Source organism: Sorex fumeus, unplaced genomic scaffold (assembly GCF_029834395.1).
Source record: "Sorex fumeus unplaced genomic scaffold, SorFum_2.1 ptg000122l, whole genome shotgun sequence".
Classification (NCBI taxonomy): Eukaryota; Metazoa; Chordata; class Mammalia; order Eulipotyphla; family Soricidae; genus Sorex; species Sorex fumeus.
Window position 1 is genome coordinate 47058633 of NW_026606179.1, and position 15394 is coordinate 47074026.

At 39.4% G+C, this 15394-nt stretch overlaps 1 protein-coding gene across 1 annotated transcript in view; it reads right to left on the reverse strand.

The window, feature by feature from the left end:
• Positions 1–880: 880 nt before the first annotated feature.
• Positions 881–15394, reverse strand: part of CDH11 (cadherin 11) — a 169573-nt gene continuing 155059 nt past the window's right edge. The window contains exons 12-13 of the mRNA XM_056135704.1: positions 5651–5902; positions 881–3777 (exon numbers count right to left, since the gene is read on the reverse strand). Coding sequence (XP_055991679.1) covers positions 3281–3777; positions 5651–5902 — 749 coding nt within the window. The 3' untranslated portion in view covers positions 881–3280. The remainder of the gene's footprint in view (positions 3778–5650; positions 5903–15394) is intronic.

Consider the following 15394-nt stretch of genomic DNA (forward strand, 5'->3'; position numbering starts at 1 on the left):
TGCAGAATAACATTCTCTGGATACCAGGAATGTATATTTTTAATGACGGGCTGGAGCAATAGCACAGCGGTAGGGCGTTTGCCTTGCACACAGCCAACATGGCCGACCCGAGTTCGATTCCTCCGCCCCTCTCGGAGAGCCCGGCAAGCTACTGAGAGTATCTCCCCCGCACGGCAGAGTCTGGCAAGCTCCCCGTGATGTATTCTATATGCCAGACACAGTAACAACAAAGTCTCCAATGGAGATGTTACTGGGCCCGCTCGAGCAAATCGAAGATCAACGGGAGGGCCTTTACTTTTACTTTACTTAATGTTTTTTTAAGCAAGGTAGAGAATCTGCTCTTTTATCTTCTATAGTATCCCTGGGAACATCCACCAATAATGTATAATTTTTCTGAACACAAGATATGTCCCAAATAATTGCAGTTATCTACTTCCCAACTCACAGTCAACATCTCATCAATCCTATTTTATCTTTTATTTGTATTGTCCCTTCAACTTCAAAGGACAGAAAATATTCTGCAGCACTGTGTGGGGAAGTGGGTGTGAAGAGGTCACCGGTGATACCAAGACAGAAGATTGATACTTTGGGACAAGTTTGGAGAGATTGAAAGATGTCAAGAAGGTATTGTAATTTATTCTGTATCCATAAGTAGTTAACTTGAACAGGGTAGCAAACATTGTGATGAATGAATGAATGAACCACCAATGTGTAAACAATACCCAGCACTCAAGGACAAGAGCAGAGAAGTGAATGTTCCTTCTTTTAACTGAATTGATGTCAGAAAGCTGTGATTACTTTATATCAAAATAAGAAAGGACCACTTAAACTAAGATTGCTTTTAAGGCAATATGTTCCAAATAAAAAAGGACTCCACTAGTGGGGAAAGACATTTTATTTCCAGGCTTCTAAGAGGTTCTACAAACAATAGAGGCTTAAAGTTTAAAAAAAAGAGAGAGAGCGAGAGAGAAGATAAAAAGGAAGAAAAAAAACAAGTATTTTTAACTATTGAAAAGTAGACAGTTTTTTTAAAAAAAAACTTTTAACATAAAAACGTGAAATGTTGTCAAATTTAATCCAAATACATTCCTAGAAAAAAGGATTATCCAAGCTGATGGGGTTACTTACAGCTGTATGCTTGTTTAAGTGCTAATCATATTCCTTTTGAGTTACTTCTTCATTTCAAATTCAATTGGAGATCTGTGCAAATCTAGCAAAATATTCTTTGGATTACAAAAACTATATAAAAATGAACCAAACCTGCAATTATGGAAGTATTGAGCATGTACAATCCTTCACTGAAATGAAAGATTCCAAAGTGACATTGTCCACAGAATTTATTCCATTGAAGTGTTCAGACAATTTGATTTTAAATGCAAAGTGAAATGGAAGTGAGCACTTCATAAAAACATTTCTCTTTGTATGCATTTTGACTGAGTCATAAAAATAGTCTGGAGCAGAATATCCAGAAATGTTTTAAACAAAGTTCACAATCAAGTAAAAATAAAAGACAACTTAACAATTCTCTGCAAGCCAGGAGGAAGCATGTGCCCTGTGTTGAGGGGAAAGAGGGCGACGGACACTTGCAGCATGATTTTGTGTGGTCTTTCCCCGAGTATTGCTACATTTTGACCTTTGGTCCAACAGAGCAGGTGAAATGACCTTCCCGGATGTCCCAGTCCCCGGGCAGCTAGTCGGGACTGCAAAGACATAGGAGGCTTACTCACGGATCAAAGCACTTTGACCCTCCAAATCCACCATGGTCCCTGCCTTAGTTCTAAGCTTATGGCCCAAGGCATCTTTCAAAACACGGATTTGGAAATGAATTCACTTTTCCTTAAAAAGTCATATTATTTTAAGAGGAGTTAAAAGTACAGTAGGAAATAAAAGAACCCAACCAAGTAGTCAGAGTCATGATAGTCTGGCAAGATCAGGGGGTAGGGAAAATAGAACAGGGGAGCTCTGATAGCCACATGTGGCTAATTTATACGTTTGACAGCTTGCTCCCCCAAATGCTCGGTAGGAGGCATAATATCAACATCTTGAACCTTTGAGTTCTGACAGTTTCAGTCTCATAGATCTGTTTCATAACCACCAACTTGTTGGTATACAAGATAAATGAGTATTATATAACACATATTGCCAAATCATTGACTGACCTAGATCTTTTGCAGCCTTCATTTTCAGATGTATGTGAAGAGAAGTCAAGAAGCTAACACCGAGAATATACAAAAAAGGTTTAACAGGATGTTACAGAATCTTGTCTGCAAAAAAAAAAAATTTAGAATATATTTGATTTTAAATAAACAATAATAAAAGCAGCAGACAGAACAGATCATAAATAGTGTTATTAAAAGATAACAATTATTTTAAATTAGAAATATAAATGGGTCATTAGAAATACGTAATTCTTTTCAATGTTAAGAATCAAACCCAGAATTAAAAAAGAATCTTTTTTTTTATTTCAAAGATTGCTTCATATATTGAAGCTCATATTAAAGCAACAGTACAATGTTCATAAAATATAAGTGTGATGCCGTAACATTTCTTACATGTCAGAATACTGATATTTGTATGTATACTAAAATAAGAACTTTAAAATTGTACAAATAGATACATTAAAAATGACATAGAAATAGGGCGCCTCTCACTGAAACAAGACAGTTATATCTGGCACGTATTAGTTTAAGATGAAAGTAGAAGCAAAAAGATTTACAAGAATCAGCAGTAACAAGATTGATGCTCAAGAGACATAATTGTACATTGTATTGTACATACATTGTATGGGTTTAAGCTGGCTGAATAGTATATATTTCAAGTTTAAAAATGCACTACATATAGAGTGTCCATAGTTTAAGGCGAAATTACAGCTCAGAACTGTTGTCCTTTCTAATTTTGTGGAAGCTTCTTTGACAAATAAAAAAGAAGAAGAAATTAAAAAAAAGACTTGATGTTCATAACACATAAACAATTTCCCTTCATTGTAAGTTCACCGTGAGCCTTCTCCTTCACTGAAATATCTTGTATGCCGAGTGGTTTTTTTCTCTACCGAAGTTGATAAACAACTTCAGTATTTGCCTTTTTTGTGTGTGAGAAAAGGTACTTCACAGTATTTACCACTTTGATGTCCTTGCAGTTTTATTAAATGTATCCTCTCTGTAAAACTTAGCTTACTTTAAACGAGCCTCTCCTTGATTTAAAAAAATACCTGTTTACCTATCTTCTAGATTCTTCAGCACGCCAGAACACAGTTCTTAAGGCCAAATTTGTATCGTTATTGTTAAGAGTCGTCATCAAAAGTGTCTTTGGAACCGTACAAGTCTGCAAGTTTCTTAAAACGAGGCCCCCAGTTCTGTAGGTAGTCATAGTCCAAGTCTGAATCCGTGGTGGCCGACTCTAAGGAGCTCAGGGACCCGGCCACGGAGCCCCGGCCTTCGTAACCATAGATTTGGATGGAATCGTAAGGGGGCGCTGTGGGGTCATTATCCGCCTCCTGTATTCTCGTATTGATGAAGTCGTCCACATCCACACTGTTGGGTGCTGGCCGCAGCCCAGGTCTGGGCATGTACTGGTACTCGGGTTTGATGTCTTTGCGAGGAATAAATCCATTGATGCCGTCAGGGTTCTGCAGGGTGGCGATGTCAAAGGCTTCCGTGTCTTCCTCCCCACCCCCTTCATCATCGTAGGTGATGATGTTCTCACGCACATCTTCCTCCTCAAAGACGATCAGCGGTTCTTTCTTTTGCCTTCTGAGGGTCACGAACAATACCACGATGACTATGGGGGAAGAAAAGTAAAGTGAGCAGAGCGGAAGCTCAGCGTTCCTCAGAATTATTTTCCCAGGGAAGCTTTACTTATGATAGAAAGCCCAGGATTGGTACTTGATCCTGCTTGTATTTTCCTGTCCCTGCTTCTTGGAATAGCCATACAGTCAGGTTCCCTTTACCATCTGGAAAACACTTTTTGTTTGTATCTAGATAGCTCTGACCTTCCTGTCCATGTGAAGCGTTCTGGACTGTGACCCAACCCCCACTCTGAAGCTGGATTCCAGGTATGTCTCGACATGTGTCCCTATAGCTGGGAAATTTATAAGTATTTTCCTTGAGTGACTATGAACTTAGATATCACCTTAAAGGAGTCTTTATTTAGTCCCATGGAGAGAACCTCTATGACCCAGTATAAATCCCAGAAATTCTTGAACTGAACTCACTGGCCCTTCTTCCCAATGCAGCTGCATCCCTCTAGTCCATTCCATGGAGAATCAGGGATCATGGAAAATGCATAAATGCAGAGTGAGACCTATTTGGACTGAAATCCCGATTTCACTCACTGGTTCTGAGAGGCTGGGACAACTGTTCTCATGTTTCTAGTGAAGGGGCCAGCAATGATTAGCAGCCCACATCCCTTTTGTTACAGAGGAGCCACAAATGGGGAGAAATGCTCCAAACTGTCAGTAATGGTGAGGGGCTGACTCTGTAGGCAAAAACTGAAAGCAATGCCTCTGGTTCACGTGCCCAGATATTACATGAAATTATTAGAAAAGGGCGCAAGACCCAGTTTCGGCCAGGCCAGCCTGGGTCCACTTCCTTTGAGTCCTTTACAAACTGTCTCTGAAGTTTCTGTCTCTAGCTCATCATTCTCTTGTAAGGGAAATTACTGCTCCGATGCCTAAATTCCTCTCCACAAACCTTTTCTGGTGCTCTGCCAGATAATATCTGCTATGCAGCCCTGATATGCCTGGAAATTGGCTCATCTTTTACAAATATATAAATTGGGGGCTTGGAACCGCTCCCAGTGTGTTTGGCCTGGTAGCCCGAGCCTGACAGCCAGGGCTCCTGCTGGTAGTGCCAAGTGGGTGTGGGTGCAAGGCACCAGGACTGCACCCAGCAGTGCTGGGTGAACGGGCACAATGTGCTACCAGGGATGGAACTTGTGGCCTCGACATTGTCAGTGTGTGCCCACGTAGGTCCCTATTTGCTTATCTTGAAACCTTGTCCTGACCTTGCTTACCTGCTGGTTGAATTGCTTCTCAAACCTCTTAGGCTGTGGGGTCATCTAACTGAACATGGGGGTCATGCCAAAACAAGCTTCCTTGCTGAACGTGAAGGTTCACTCAACATTTGGCAATGGCAAAAGATTTTTGTACACGCAACCGTCAAGAATGTGAAAGGAGGGGCTGGAGCGATAGCACAGCAGGTAGGGCATTTGCTTTGCATGCAAGCAATCGTGGTTCAACTCCCAGCATCCCATATGGTCCCCTGAGCATCGCCAGGAGTAACTCCTGTGTGCAGAGTCAGGAGTAATTCCTGAGTACAGAGCCAAGAGTAATGCCTGTACATCACTGGTGTGACCCAAAAAGAAAAAAAAAAAGAATGTAAAAGGAACCTCACGGTGAATTCTGAGTGGGCAATTAGAGAAATCTCCTTAGATCCCTATTGGCTGTGCTGGGGTGCACACCTCTCGTTGAAAAGGGGTGATCATTCAAGAAATCCTGGGCTATCACACAGAGGCAGGCTCTGCCGGCTCTTTATCCGGGATTATATCCACAAACCAGAGAACCTCCTGGCAGCCAGCCCATCTCCACGGCCTTCCAGGAGGGCAGCAAGGGACCAGGCCTGTGCAGCAGGGGTAGCAGCAGGGGAACCCTTACCCAAGAGAATGACGATGCAGGCGAGGATGGCGATCAGCGCCCCTGTGCTCAGGCCGGCGTTCAGGATGTAGGCCTCTGCATTGCAGGACAGCAGCACCCCGTTCACGTCGCACCCGCAGACCTTAATGGTGAGGGTGTTGGTGCTGCTCATGGGTGGGATTCCCCCGTCACTGATGACGATGGGCAGCAGGTACAAATCCTGCTTCTGCCGGCTGAATCCTCCTCGCCGGGCGTACACCCCCGCAGTGTTATCTGCGGGAAGAAGCGAGAGAGGCATCACGTTAACCTGCCAATCACAGCCTTCCCATTGACTCCTTTCTAGATACTCTGAAGATCGATTGCTGAGGGGAGCACCTCCCAAATCTTTCCCCCTTGTACTTTATTCAATTTTCCTTTTGGGAGGAGCCGGGCTCCCAAAAGTTGCTTAAGAAAACTCCCCACAGACCTCAGCCAAAGCCAAGGGTTGAATGCAGCACCAGTAAATCAGGAATTACCTGATCAACCTCAGGGATGCTTGGGGGGGGGGGGGTGTCTCCAAGGCCACATCCAGTGGCACATAAGGGGTGTATCCCATGATATTCAGGGCCTTGTATAATGCCAGAGATTAAACCCAAGTTCAAGCCGAGCACCTTAACTCTATTTTCTCTCCAGTCCTCTCAGCTGTATTTGGATGTAGGTAACTATAGAAACTGAACTTATTTGGAAACTGAGAGTTACAGAACCAGCCCTTGCATTTGGGAAGTATTTGACTACCCTGAGATCACTTGATGGACACGAAGAGTCTTCCTTTAGCAAGTTCTACCTCCTCTTCTCTGTTTGGGTATTGCTACCGCCTTTTATCAACTACCACCAGAATGTGTGGGCTTTCACCACTGACCCTATGTTGGCACAGACAATCATGAGAAAGGTAAGAGAGAAAATGAGCCAAAGCCTTTTCCTTTTTGTACTCCCTTGACTTCCTGATATGTCTTGGGCCACTTTGGGAGTTCTGCTTGCTCTCAGATTTCTAATCCACCCTCCCATCTTTCTCATACTGTACAGTGTCCCAAGCAACAGTCTTCTGGGAAAAGAATGTCTGGAAAGAGGATCTATTTTATAAATTCAACAGTAAAGTTTACACTTTACTTTTGTTGAATGCAGGCATCAATGGTCACTTAGTTAATGATGATCCGCCTCCTGCTGAAAGGTCCCAAGTGTTCCTTGTTGTCCACAACATACAGCTCACTTCTGCGTGGGGACACATTCCTCCTCCAGCTTTGCTTTTGGTCAGTTGGGTCAGTTGGGTCAACTAGGAGCAACTCAGTCCTATCTCACTGCACACTTAAATCTGTTTGCCTTTTTCCCAGTGCACAACTGCCTACCTCCCCGTTGCTTCAACATTACAGGCGAATCTCCAGCCCTCAACCCAATCCCAACTCATCTTCTGAAACCTCTGTTTCACCATCTGCTCAGTGGCCATAGCTCTGCTATTTCCCTAGATCTCGGTCTCCTGCAATTCGGTTCATATCTGTTGACACACCAATCTCTCCCAGACCCCAAACTTGGGGGCAGAAAGAGCATGCATCTGATTCATCTCAATCTCTCCAGCACTGGACACAGAGTGGACAAACAATAAATATTCACTGAGCTAATGGTATAATTGTGGTCTAGGAAAGATTTCATTAGAATTTTAGAGGGCGGCCTTCATATATATTTCTCATGTCACCTAAGTGTCCCCACCACATGCTTCCTTATCCTTTGTTTATCAAAAAGAGTCAGAAATGAATCTTGCTCCCTCTCATCCCCCAAGAATGTATGCTCTGAGGGAAAAATATTAGAGTTGTAAAATGGTAGAAAACTTTCTGTAGAATCATGCATCCATATCCACAAGCTGATCTCTCAGTATCTCCTGCCTCTGTCCATAAGAGAAAACCAACCATTAGCACAGCGGTAGGGCGTTCGCCTTACAAGCGGCCAACATGGCCGACCCGAGTTCGATTCCTCCCCCCTCTCGGAGAGCCCGGCAAGCTACCGAGAGTATTGGATATGCCAGACACAGTAACAACAAAGTCTCCAATGGAGACGTTACTGGGCCCGCTCGAGCAAATCGACGATCAACGGGAGGGCCTTTACCTTTTACCTTACATTGAGATGTTAGAGGAATGTTATAACTTGATGGTCCAATAGGCAATGGACCTTTGCAAGATCAAGAATTGGACTTAATAATTCAGGATATGAATTTATTGACAGTATCATGGTTTGGCAATAAACCATTTTAAACCAATAAAATAAAAACCTAGGAGAAAAATACTCAATAGATGTATTATTTGAGGTTTAAAATGTAATGGAGTCTAAATATGGTACATATATATCTAAACACACCTATATGTATATGTATACATGCACACACATATAATGTACATATAAGGCATCTACAGATATATGGCAGATCCAGTGTCATTAGGAATGAGCAGATATTAGAGTATTGCGGAAGTTAAGGTGTGTGTACATGTTGGATTTGGTAAACTTTGGAATTATACATCCTTTGCCCTTCTCTGCCAATGTCTCGATCAAAACAAGACAGAACAGCTAGCCCTCATTTCTGTATTTTCTGATCATGTGATTAGCAAAGTTGTCTCTTCTCAGTGGAGAAACTTTTGGTGGCCTCGGAAACATCAAAAAATATTTTACAAAGAATCAAATTAAATATTAAATGAAGATTCAGTTTCTGACTCTTCTTTCCTGTTCTATGTGGAGAGCAGTCCTCTGCTTAACAACTACACATCTATAATACATTATTTCAAAATAGTAATTTTTCCTCATAAATTTTTTGTTCTAAGACTTTTAAAAATTAAATGTTATACTACCTATCCCATTTTAATAATCTGAAATGTCATGAATGCTATCAGAAATAAATACCAACATTAAATTTAAAAAGAAATGAAAATTGTGGTTAAATACCTCTCTGACTCACTGAAAGATCAGTTACTAAATTTGTCTTACAGGTTCTGCTCTGCTTTGGTTGAGGTGGTTGGTGGTGTTGTGAGAAGAACTTGGGTTTTTGTTCTTTTAAACCCAGGAAAATGGCAATTTAAGATTTAGTCTTCATTAAGCTATTTGTGTAGGACTGAAATTCCAGATCACAGTGAGCTGGCTTTTATGTGAAGTTAACTGAACATCAAACACTAATGGAAAACATGGATCTGAGAAGGATTCCAGCACATAAATTCAAGATGTTTCTTTTTCTGAACTATATAAGCTTCTCAGTCATACTGAAGAGCTTTTGTATAAATACATCCAGGAACCAGCAGATTAAACTATGCCCAAGGTATAGGTTGATAGAATCTGGAGAACTTTTAAAGATCTCTTCCAGAAATCAAGCTTGTTTCAACTACAGGCTATAAGAACACTTACAAAGGTAAGAGAGAAATAGGTGAAAGGTCTTTTCTTGGGCAACCCCAATTACCTACCACTTTTAGAATCAGCATCATTTTCCAAAGTGAACAATACTATGTCACCCCTCCCCCTCAGGGTGCTAGAAAAATCTCCATGAGCTTCGAATGTTTTTCGTACAATTGGAAGGCACTTTCATTTTTTTAAGGCAGATTTTCAAAGGATACTGAGTGATATTTTTTAAGATTGTAGTAAGCCAAATAAGTTTAGGAACTCAGATCTGGAGATTCTCTTGTTCATCTTTGAAATGAGGACACTGCAGGGGGTACCAAGCATGCCTCATGGGGTTGTTGTTGGAATGAAATAGCATCCATCATAAAAGCCAAAGGTTATCCTCTGAGATTTGCTTCCAGAGAACTCAAGAAATCCTTCAATTAGAAAATATGAAACCCAGGACTAAGATCTTCCAGGGTTTGTGAAGATCGTATACCTATAAGAGAAAATGGTAGGGATAAAATATGTCTAACTGAACAACTGAGGTGGTCAATGTTGCTCTAATGAATAAAATATTTCCTCTCACGTCCAAGTGGCCTCAACACTCATGTCAGGGTGAACTATCTTTACAGGACAGGCATTTCAGAACACTCAGGGATGCAACCTTTTATGGTCTTCCTTGGTTATACTTTGATCTCTTTGAACACCAACAGAGAGAGCTTGTCTATAAAGACAAGGTCTTCAAAACCCCCAAATTTCAAGAAACAAATGGGAAAAGAAACTAACAATAATAGAAACTTCAGACTAGTCATTACTTTCACATCCTCAGACTTTCCTTCTTTCTAAACTATTGGAGCTGGGCACTTGCCTTGCATGTGGCAGACCCAGGCTTGATCCCAGGCACCCCATATGGTCCCTTAAGCCTAATACAATCATTTTAACTAGCCAGTCATTTCCTGTCCTTGAGAGGTTCCCCGCATACACATTCCTGAGATTTATTGGTGAAATAAAAATAATAGCGTTTGACCAAGGACATACTTTCAGGGACATGGCAAATTGGCTCTTTAAAATGAGGCAGAAAAACAAAAGTGTTCTACTCATTTTGAAACTTCCATCAGGAGAGTTCTCAGATCCTTTTCTTTCATAAAGATTTCAGTAAGCAAACCTCTCAGAATTCGGAGTCCAACAGACCTTACTTCTCATCTTGAATTTTCTCTGTACTAATTGCCTGTCTTTTCATATTAAGTGGATGTGATGAGTTCCAATAGTCTCATCTATGAAACTAGTAATATTTAGAACGAAATTTGATTCTATCTGGAAAGGTATTTAGCACAATGCCAGACTTTGGGAGATGCTCAGTAAATATTAATTCTTTTCTGGAAGCTGTCCTCTTTGAGTTGTAGACTAATGAGGAAGAGAAATTTATTGGCAAAGAGAGGAAAGTGAATTTTTGGAAATGTCATTGCAGCTTTAAATGCAGTTAGTTGCCTGAGCAGAAGAATTGAGCATCCTGAAGTAAGAAAAGAGTTCAAGCGTCTCAGTCCTGAGCAGCCTATTCCCATGGTAAGAAAATGTGTTCTTTTCCCTTTCTTTCTCAAGCACCTAGGTTTTTCATCCTGACACCATCACCCCCCCACTTTGGCAAAAAACTTGCAAGTGGGACCATTAATTACCAGTACATGTCATGCATAGTGCGCAATTTCTATTAATGGAAAAATAAATTCAGGTTTCAACGTTTTATGTCTATAACCTGGACTCCTAATGATATTCCTTTTTTACCTGCACCTTGTCATTATACTAACAAAAAATAGAGGCTGCTGATAATGATGGTCTCCATGGTACCAGTTTGCAGATGCAAATATGAAGGTTAGGATGATGATGTCACCCATCAGTGGGCTATAGATGACTGATACTGAGATAGAAAAGTATGATGAAAAATATAGTCCCGATGATAGACTGTCTCTGCTGCTAACCCTATCTTAGGCAAAAAAAAAAACCCCAAAACCTTAGAGGACAGAGCAGTAGACTGTGATGGGTACAGTCCCTCCAGGTAAATGCATGGAAAAGAAGGAACCACTAGTCAAGGCGTCAGACAGAAGCTCACAACATGTGAGAAAAGGAAATAAGTCATCACACTGGTTTTCCCAGAGCTCTGAAGATGCTCTTCCTTGTCCTCATTCTTTTTCTCATTCTTCTCTGCTCTGAAGTGAAAGACTCCCCATTGCTGGGTGGGATCAGAGACTCTTAAGCCTGTAAAGAAAGACCCTGGGTGCATGTATCAGGCTCTGTGCTCTGGTACTGTTAAAGGGATGAAGAATCTCAGCAGAGTCTGGCTATTATTTCATTTGTTTGAGACCTAAATTTATCCACTCTACCCTTTCTGCTCAAATCTTGGAGACTTAATAGATCTATTTAAAGTATAAATTACCCCCTCACATTTGAAGACTATTCATTAAACATTCACTTGCAGGATAATCATTATTAGATTTCTTTCCTCTGGGACCTCCCCACTTCCCTAGGAATGTGAAGTTTCATGAAAGATAATGAGAAAGTATATAGACAAGAAGTACAAGTGTGAAATAGACATATATGTAATACACACATATATAAGTATATATGTACATACATTTTTTTGCTCTAGACCACTTTCAACATTTGCTAAAGTATTTCATGCTGGAGCATTTCTTAAGCACTCAGAAGACAGCTGTCTCCCGACCTTCTAGCCTCAGGATTCTGTGTAGGGATGTGCTGATCTTTAACTGATGCATTCCTGGGAAGCTAACTGGAGATATTGGCACTTTTCACCCTTTCATTCTCATTTATTATATACTATTTTGGGCTGGAGTGATAGCACAGTGGGATGGAGCAATGGCACAATGGTCGGGTGTTTGCCGGGTTCAATTCCTCCACCCATCTCAGAGAGCCCGGCAAGCTACTGAAAGTATCTCGCCCGCCCAGGCTGGCAAGCTACCTGTGATGTATTCAATTTGCCAAACACAGTAACAACAAGTCTCACGATGGAGACATTACTGGGCCTGCTCGAGCAAATCAATGAACAATGGAAAGACAGTGACAGTGATATGTACATATATTATGCTTTCCAAAATTTTAGTAGAATTTTAGGCTTTAACACTTTCGTATTTATACATGCTAGACAATCACAAGAGGTCACTGAAATATTTAATGACTTATGTTTTAATACTAATTTATATTTATGATTTAAAAACAGTAATGTTGATGCCATTATTTGCCATTTTAAATATCAAGGAATGAAATAATAGAAATTTTACATAGCTAAAGTTTGTATCACCTGTATTTCTGATATTACAATTCTTAGAAATGATCTTAAAAGTTTATTTATGTACCTTTTATTTTCTTGCCTTCGTGAACATCATATGAACTATCAACATATGTGCATTTGCTTACATGATTGCACATTTTGCAGCTGATAGTTTTAATGTCTATCCATTCCACCAGACAGGATCCAAATATATGAGAACCTGGATACTGTCTCTGTATCTCTGCATACTCGGCAGTGCATTGTGTGTTAATGGAGTAAAAACATAAATGATACTCCTTTCCCTTACATATCAGCAACAGTCTGACTTTTTCACATGGTATTACTGATTCATTAGGTTGTGGTCTATTACCAATCTCTTTCCTCTACTCTTCAAGTCTGAGCCCAACTCAACCAACTCTGACTTTCTATATATTGAAAATTTTGTTTCTGCATAAAGGCTTCATCTGTCCTATTATGTAGGCTGAATCAGATTCAACCAAGCAACACTTATTGCCCTGCTAATAGGTACAAAGCTTATTCATTATTAATTTTGCATACAAAGAATTTTTCGAAACTATATTCAGAAAGTTATTATTGAAGAAAGGAAACTGAACTATATAATAAAAGAAATTGAAAGAAAGAAAAAAAGGAACATTTGCTCATAATAACATGGGAAAAATAAACAAAACTAAGATTCAATGTTTTACTGTATTTTGATTAGCATACAGATGACCCTTGTAGAATCCTGATACAAATATATGAGAGCTACTTTAACCCAAATCCTTAACATAAGATCCTTTCCCATATAACTTACAGCTAGATCCAGAAGGACTGGAATTACAGAAAAAAAGATATCACAGGGAAAAAAATATGCTCATAAAAACCTAGGAATTTAGCAATAGATTTATAAGGGATTAGGGTGTTTGCTTAACATCTCCCTTTCAACAGAAACACACATCATCAAAAGTAAGTACCAGTGAAAAAATTAATCTTTACTTTTATCAATAGTTTGGAATAAAGGAAATGTGCCAATGAGGTAAATCCTGTAAGAAGTAATCCTTGAAATACTAATAAAGATCATTGATTGGCCCAAAATTCAGAAATACCATGCAATGGATAAAGGAGCTTGATCCATCGAAGATCAATTGATTCATTAAGGATCAGTTAGTTCTTTGGTATAAGGGATCAGAAAAATATGAAATATACTAAATAATATTATAAGGATAAATGTCTATATGTATGTGTTTCAGAAACATCTCAAAGTTTATTGTGTTCTGTAGTATTAACAGATTTTTCATTGTCTCAATTTATTGATTGTATTCCTTAGAATAAATTCTCCTTTCACCTTTGTTTAAGGATAATTTTCTCTCTAGTAATAGGACAGGAGAAAAGAACATACAAGCTGAGTATTTCTTGGTTTTAGACAAGGAAAACTACAAATGAATTCACTGGGATATAAACATTTAGGATCCTTAATTGAGTTGAGAAATCCCAGGAGTTAGTTAAGTTAGTGACAGAGAGCATCTTGAAAGAATGATGTGCCTATTCCACTAAGAAAGCCTATTTCTTTTTTGTTGTATTGGGGAGAGAGAGTGTTCTCAGATAAACTGTGTTCTGTGTTGCAAAAAAACTTCAGCAATGTATTTCAGGCAGAAAAGGAACATAATTATTTACACAGTGAAAATGGCAGGGCATTAAGAGACATCTGCCATCTTGATCCGCCAACAGAGCAGCTTCCATATTGAAGCAATTAAGGGGGAAAAAGTCCCACAGAAATCTGTTTAGTTATCTTTAAATTATAAAAAGTGAAAAACTAGAAACATATTTGGATGCTCTTTGATGCTGCTCAGAAGAATGGGGGAAAAAAGAGGAATACTGGGGTGGGAGAAAGAAAGAAAGAAAGATGTTTATGAATTGCTCTAATTAAGGTGAATTGCTCTCAACTATTCCTTAATCAGTTATACCTAATTTTTAAAGTATTTTTGTTTTTGTTTTTATTTTTTAATAAATCTATAGTGAATTCTGACTGTATCCATTACTAAGTATTATTTGATCTGCAACTAAACCCATATTGAATTATGTGATACTTACAAAATAAACACATTTAAAGGTTGTTTATTTCTTCTTGGCTAAAAACACTATTTGGATATAACAGTGGAATAATAAATAGTGAATGAATAAAAGGTTTGCATGGAAGATTGGCTCCTTCTGAACATTGCAACATCAAAAGATGGGTTGACACTTTAGCCTGAAGCTTATCTCATGACATAAGCTTATCCCATAACATTTTCCCCATAATAAGTAATCCTTAAAACTTCTGAAGCATATGTCTTTCCATAGATACTTTTTCTTTAATTCAATCAACCCACTTTTCTTAAATGTTGGGATATGCCCCCACAGTGCTCATTGCCTCAAGGGAGACAGATGGGGAAAAGAGTGATTAGAATCTAAAGTGGTGAGAAAAGAATTATTAGAGGTTACAGCAGTATTCCTGGAACACATTGGAAGTGCAGAGAGATGAACTGGCTTTGTCTTTCAAGATTGCTCCTAAACAAACCCTTAACAGTGAGACTTGAAAGAGAGAGAGGCATTTAGGAGGAGGAATGCATTCCCAGCAGAATAAAAGAATGTGAGAACAGAGTCTACTCAGGATATGTGAGGGACTTAAGTTCCTCAAACTCTAAGGTAGCAATAGAAAGATGATGCATAACGTTTATAGGGGGTCTATTCTATGTGTTTTGCTCGCCAAACTATAACTTTTCAATACATCAAAAGATGATGAATAGCCTGAGAAAATTTTTAAGAGCCATCAGATGTGTTTAATAGTTGAGACTGAGTTAGATGAGAGAAGGAAGGGCAGAAAAGCCTCTTAAACGATGGTAGTCGCAGCAATTCTGTGGATATGTTGTGAATACTCATCAAAATTAGTTGTCCTTTTGTAAATAGAACTAAACTTATGCTTTGGGGAATTACCTGACAACAGGATTTATTCATTCATTGCTAAATTCCTACCCCTAAGAAGTTTTGGGCTGGTGGTATCTGAGGCCAGCTCGTTTTCCATTATTCTTTCAAGATGAAAAGAAAAGACAGTTGTCGTG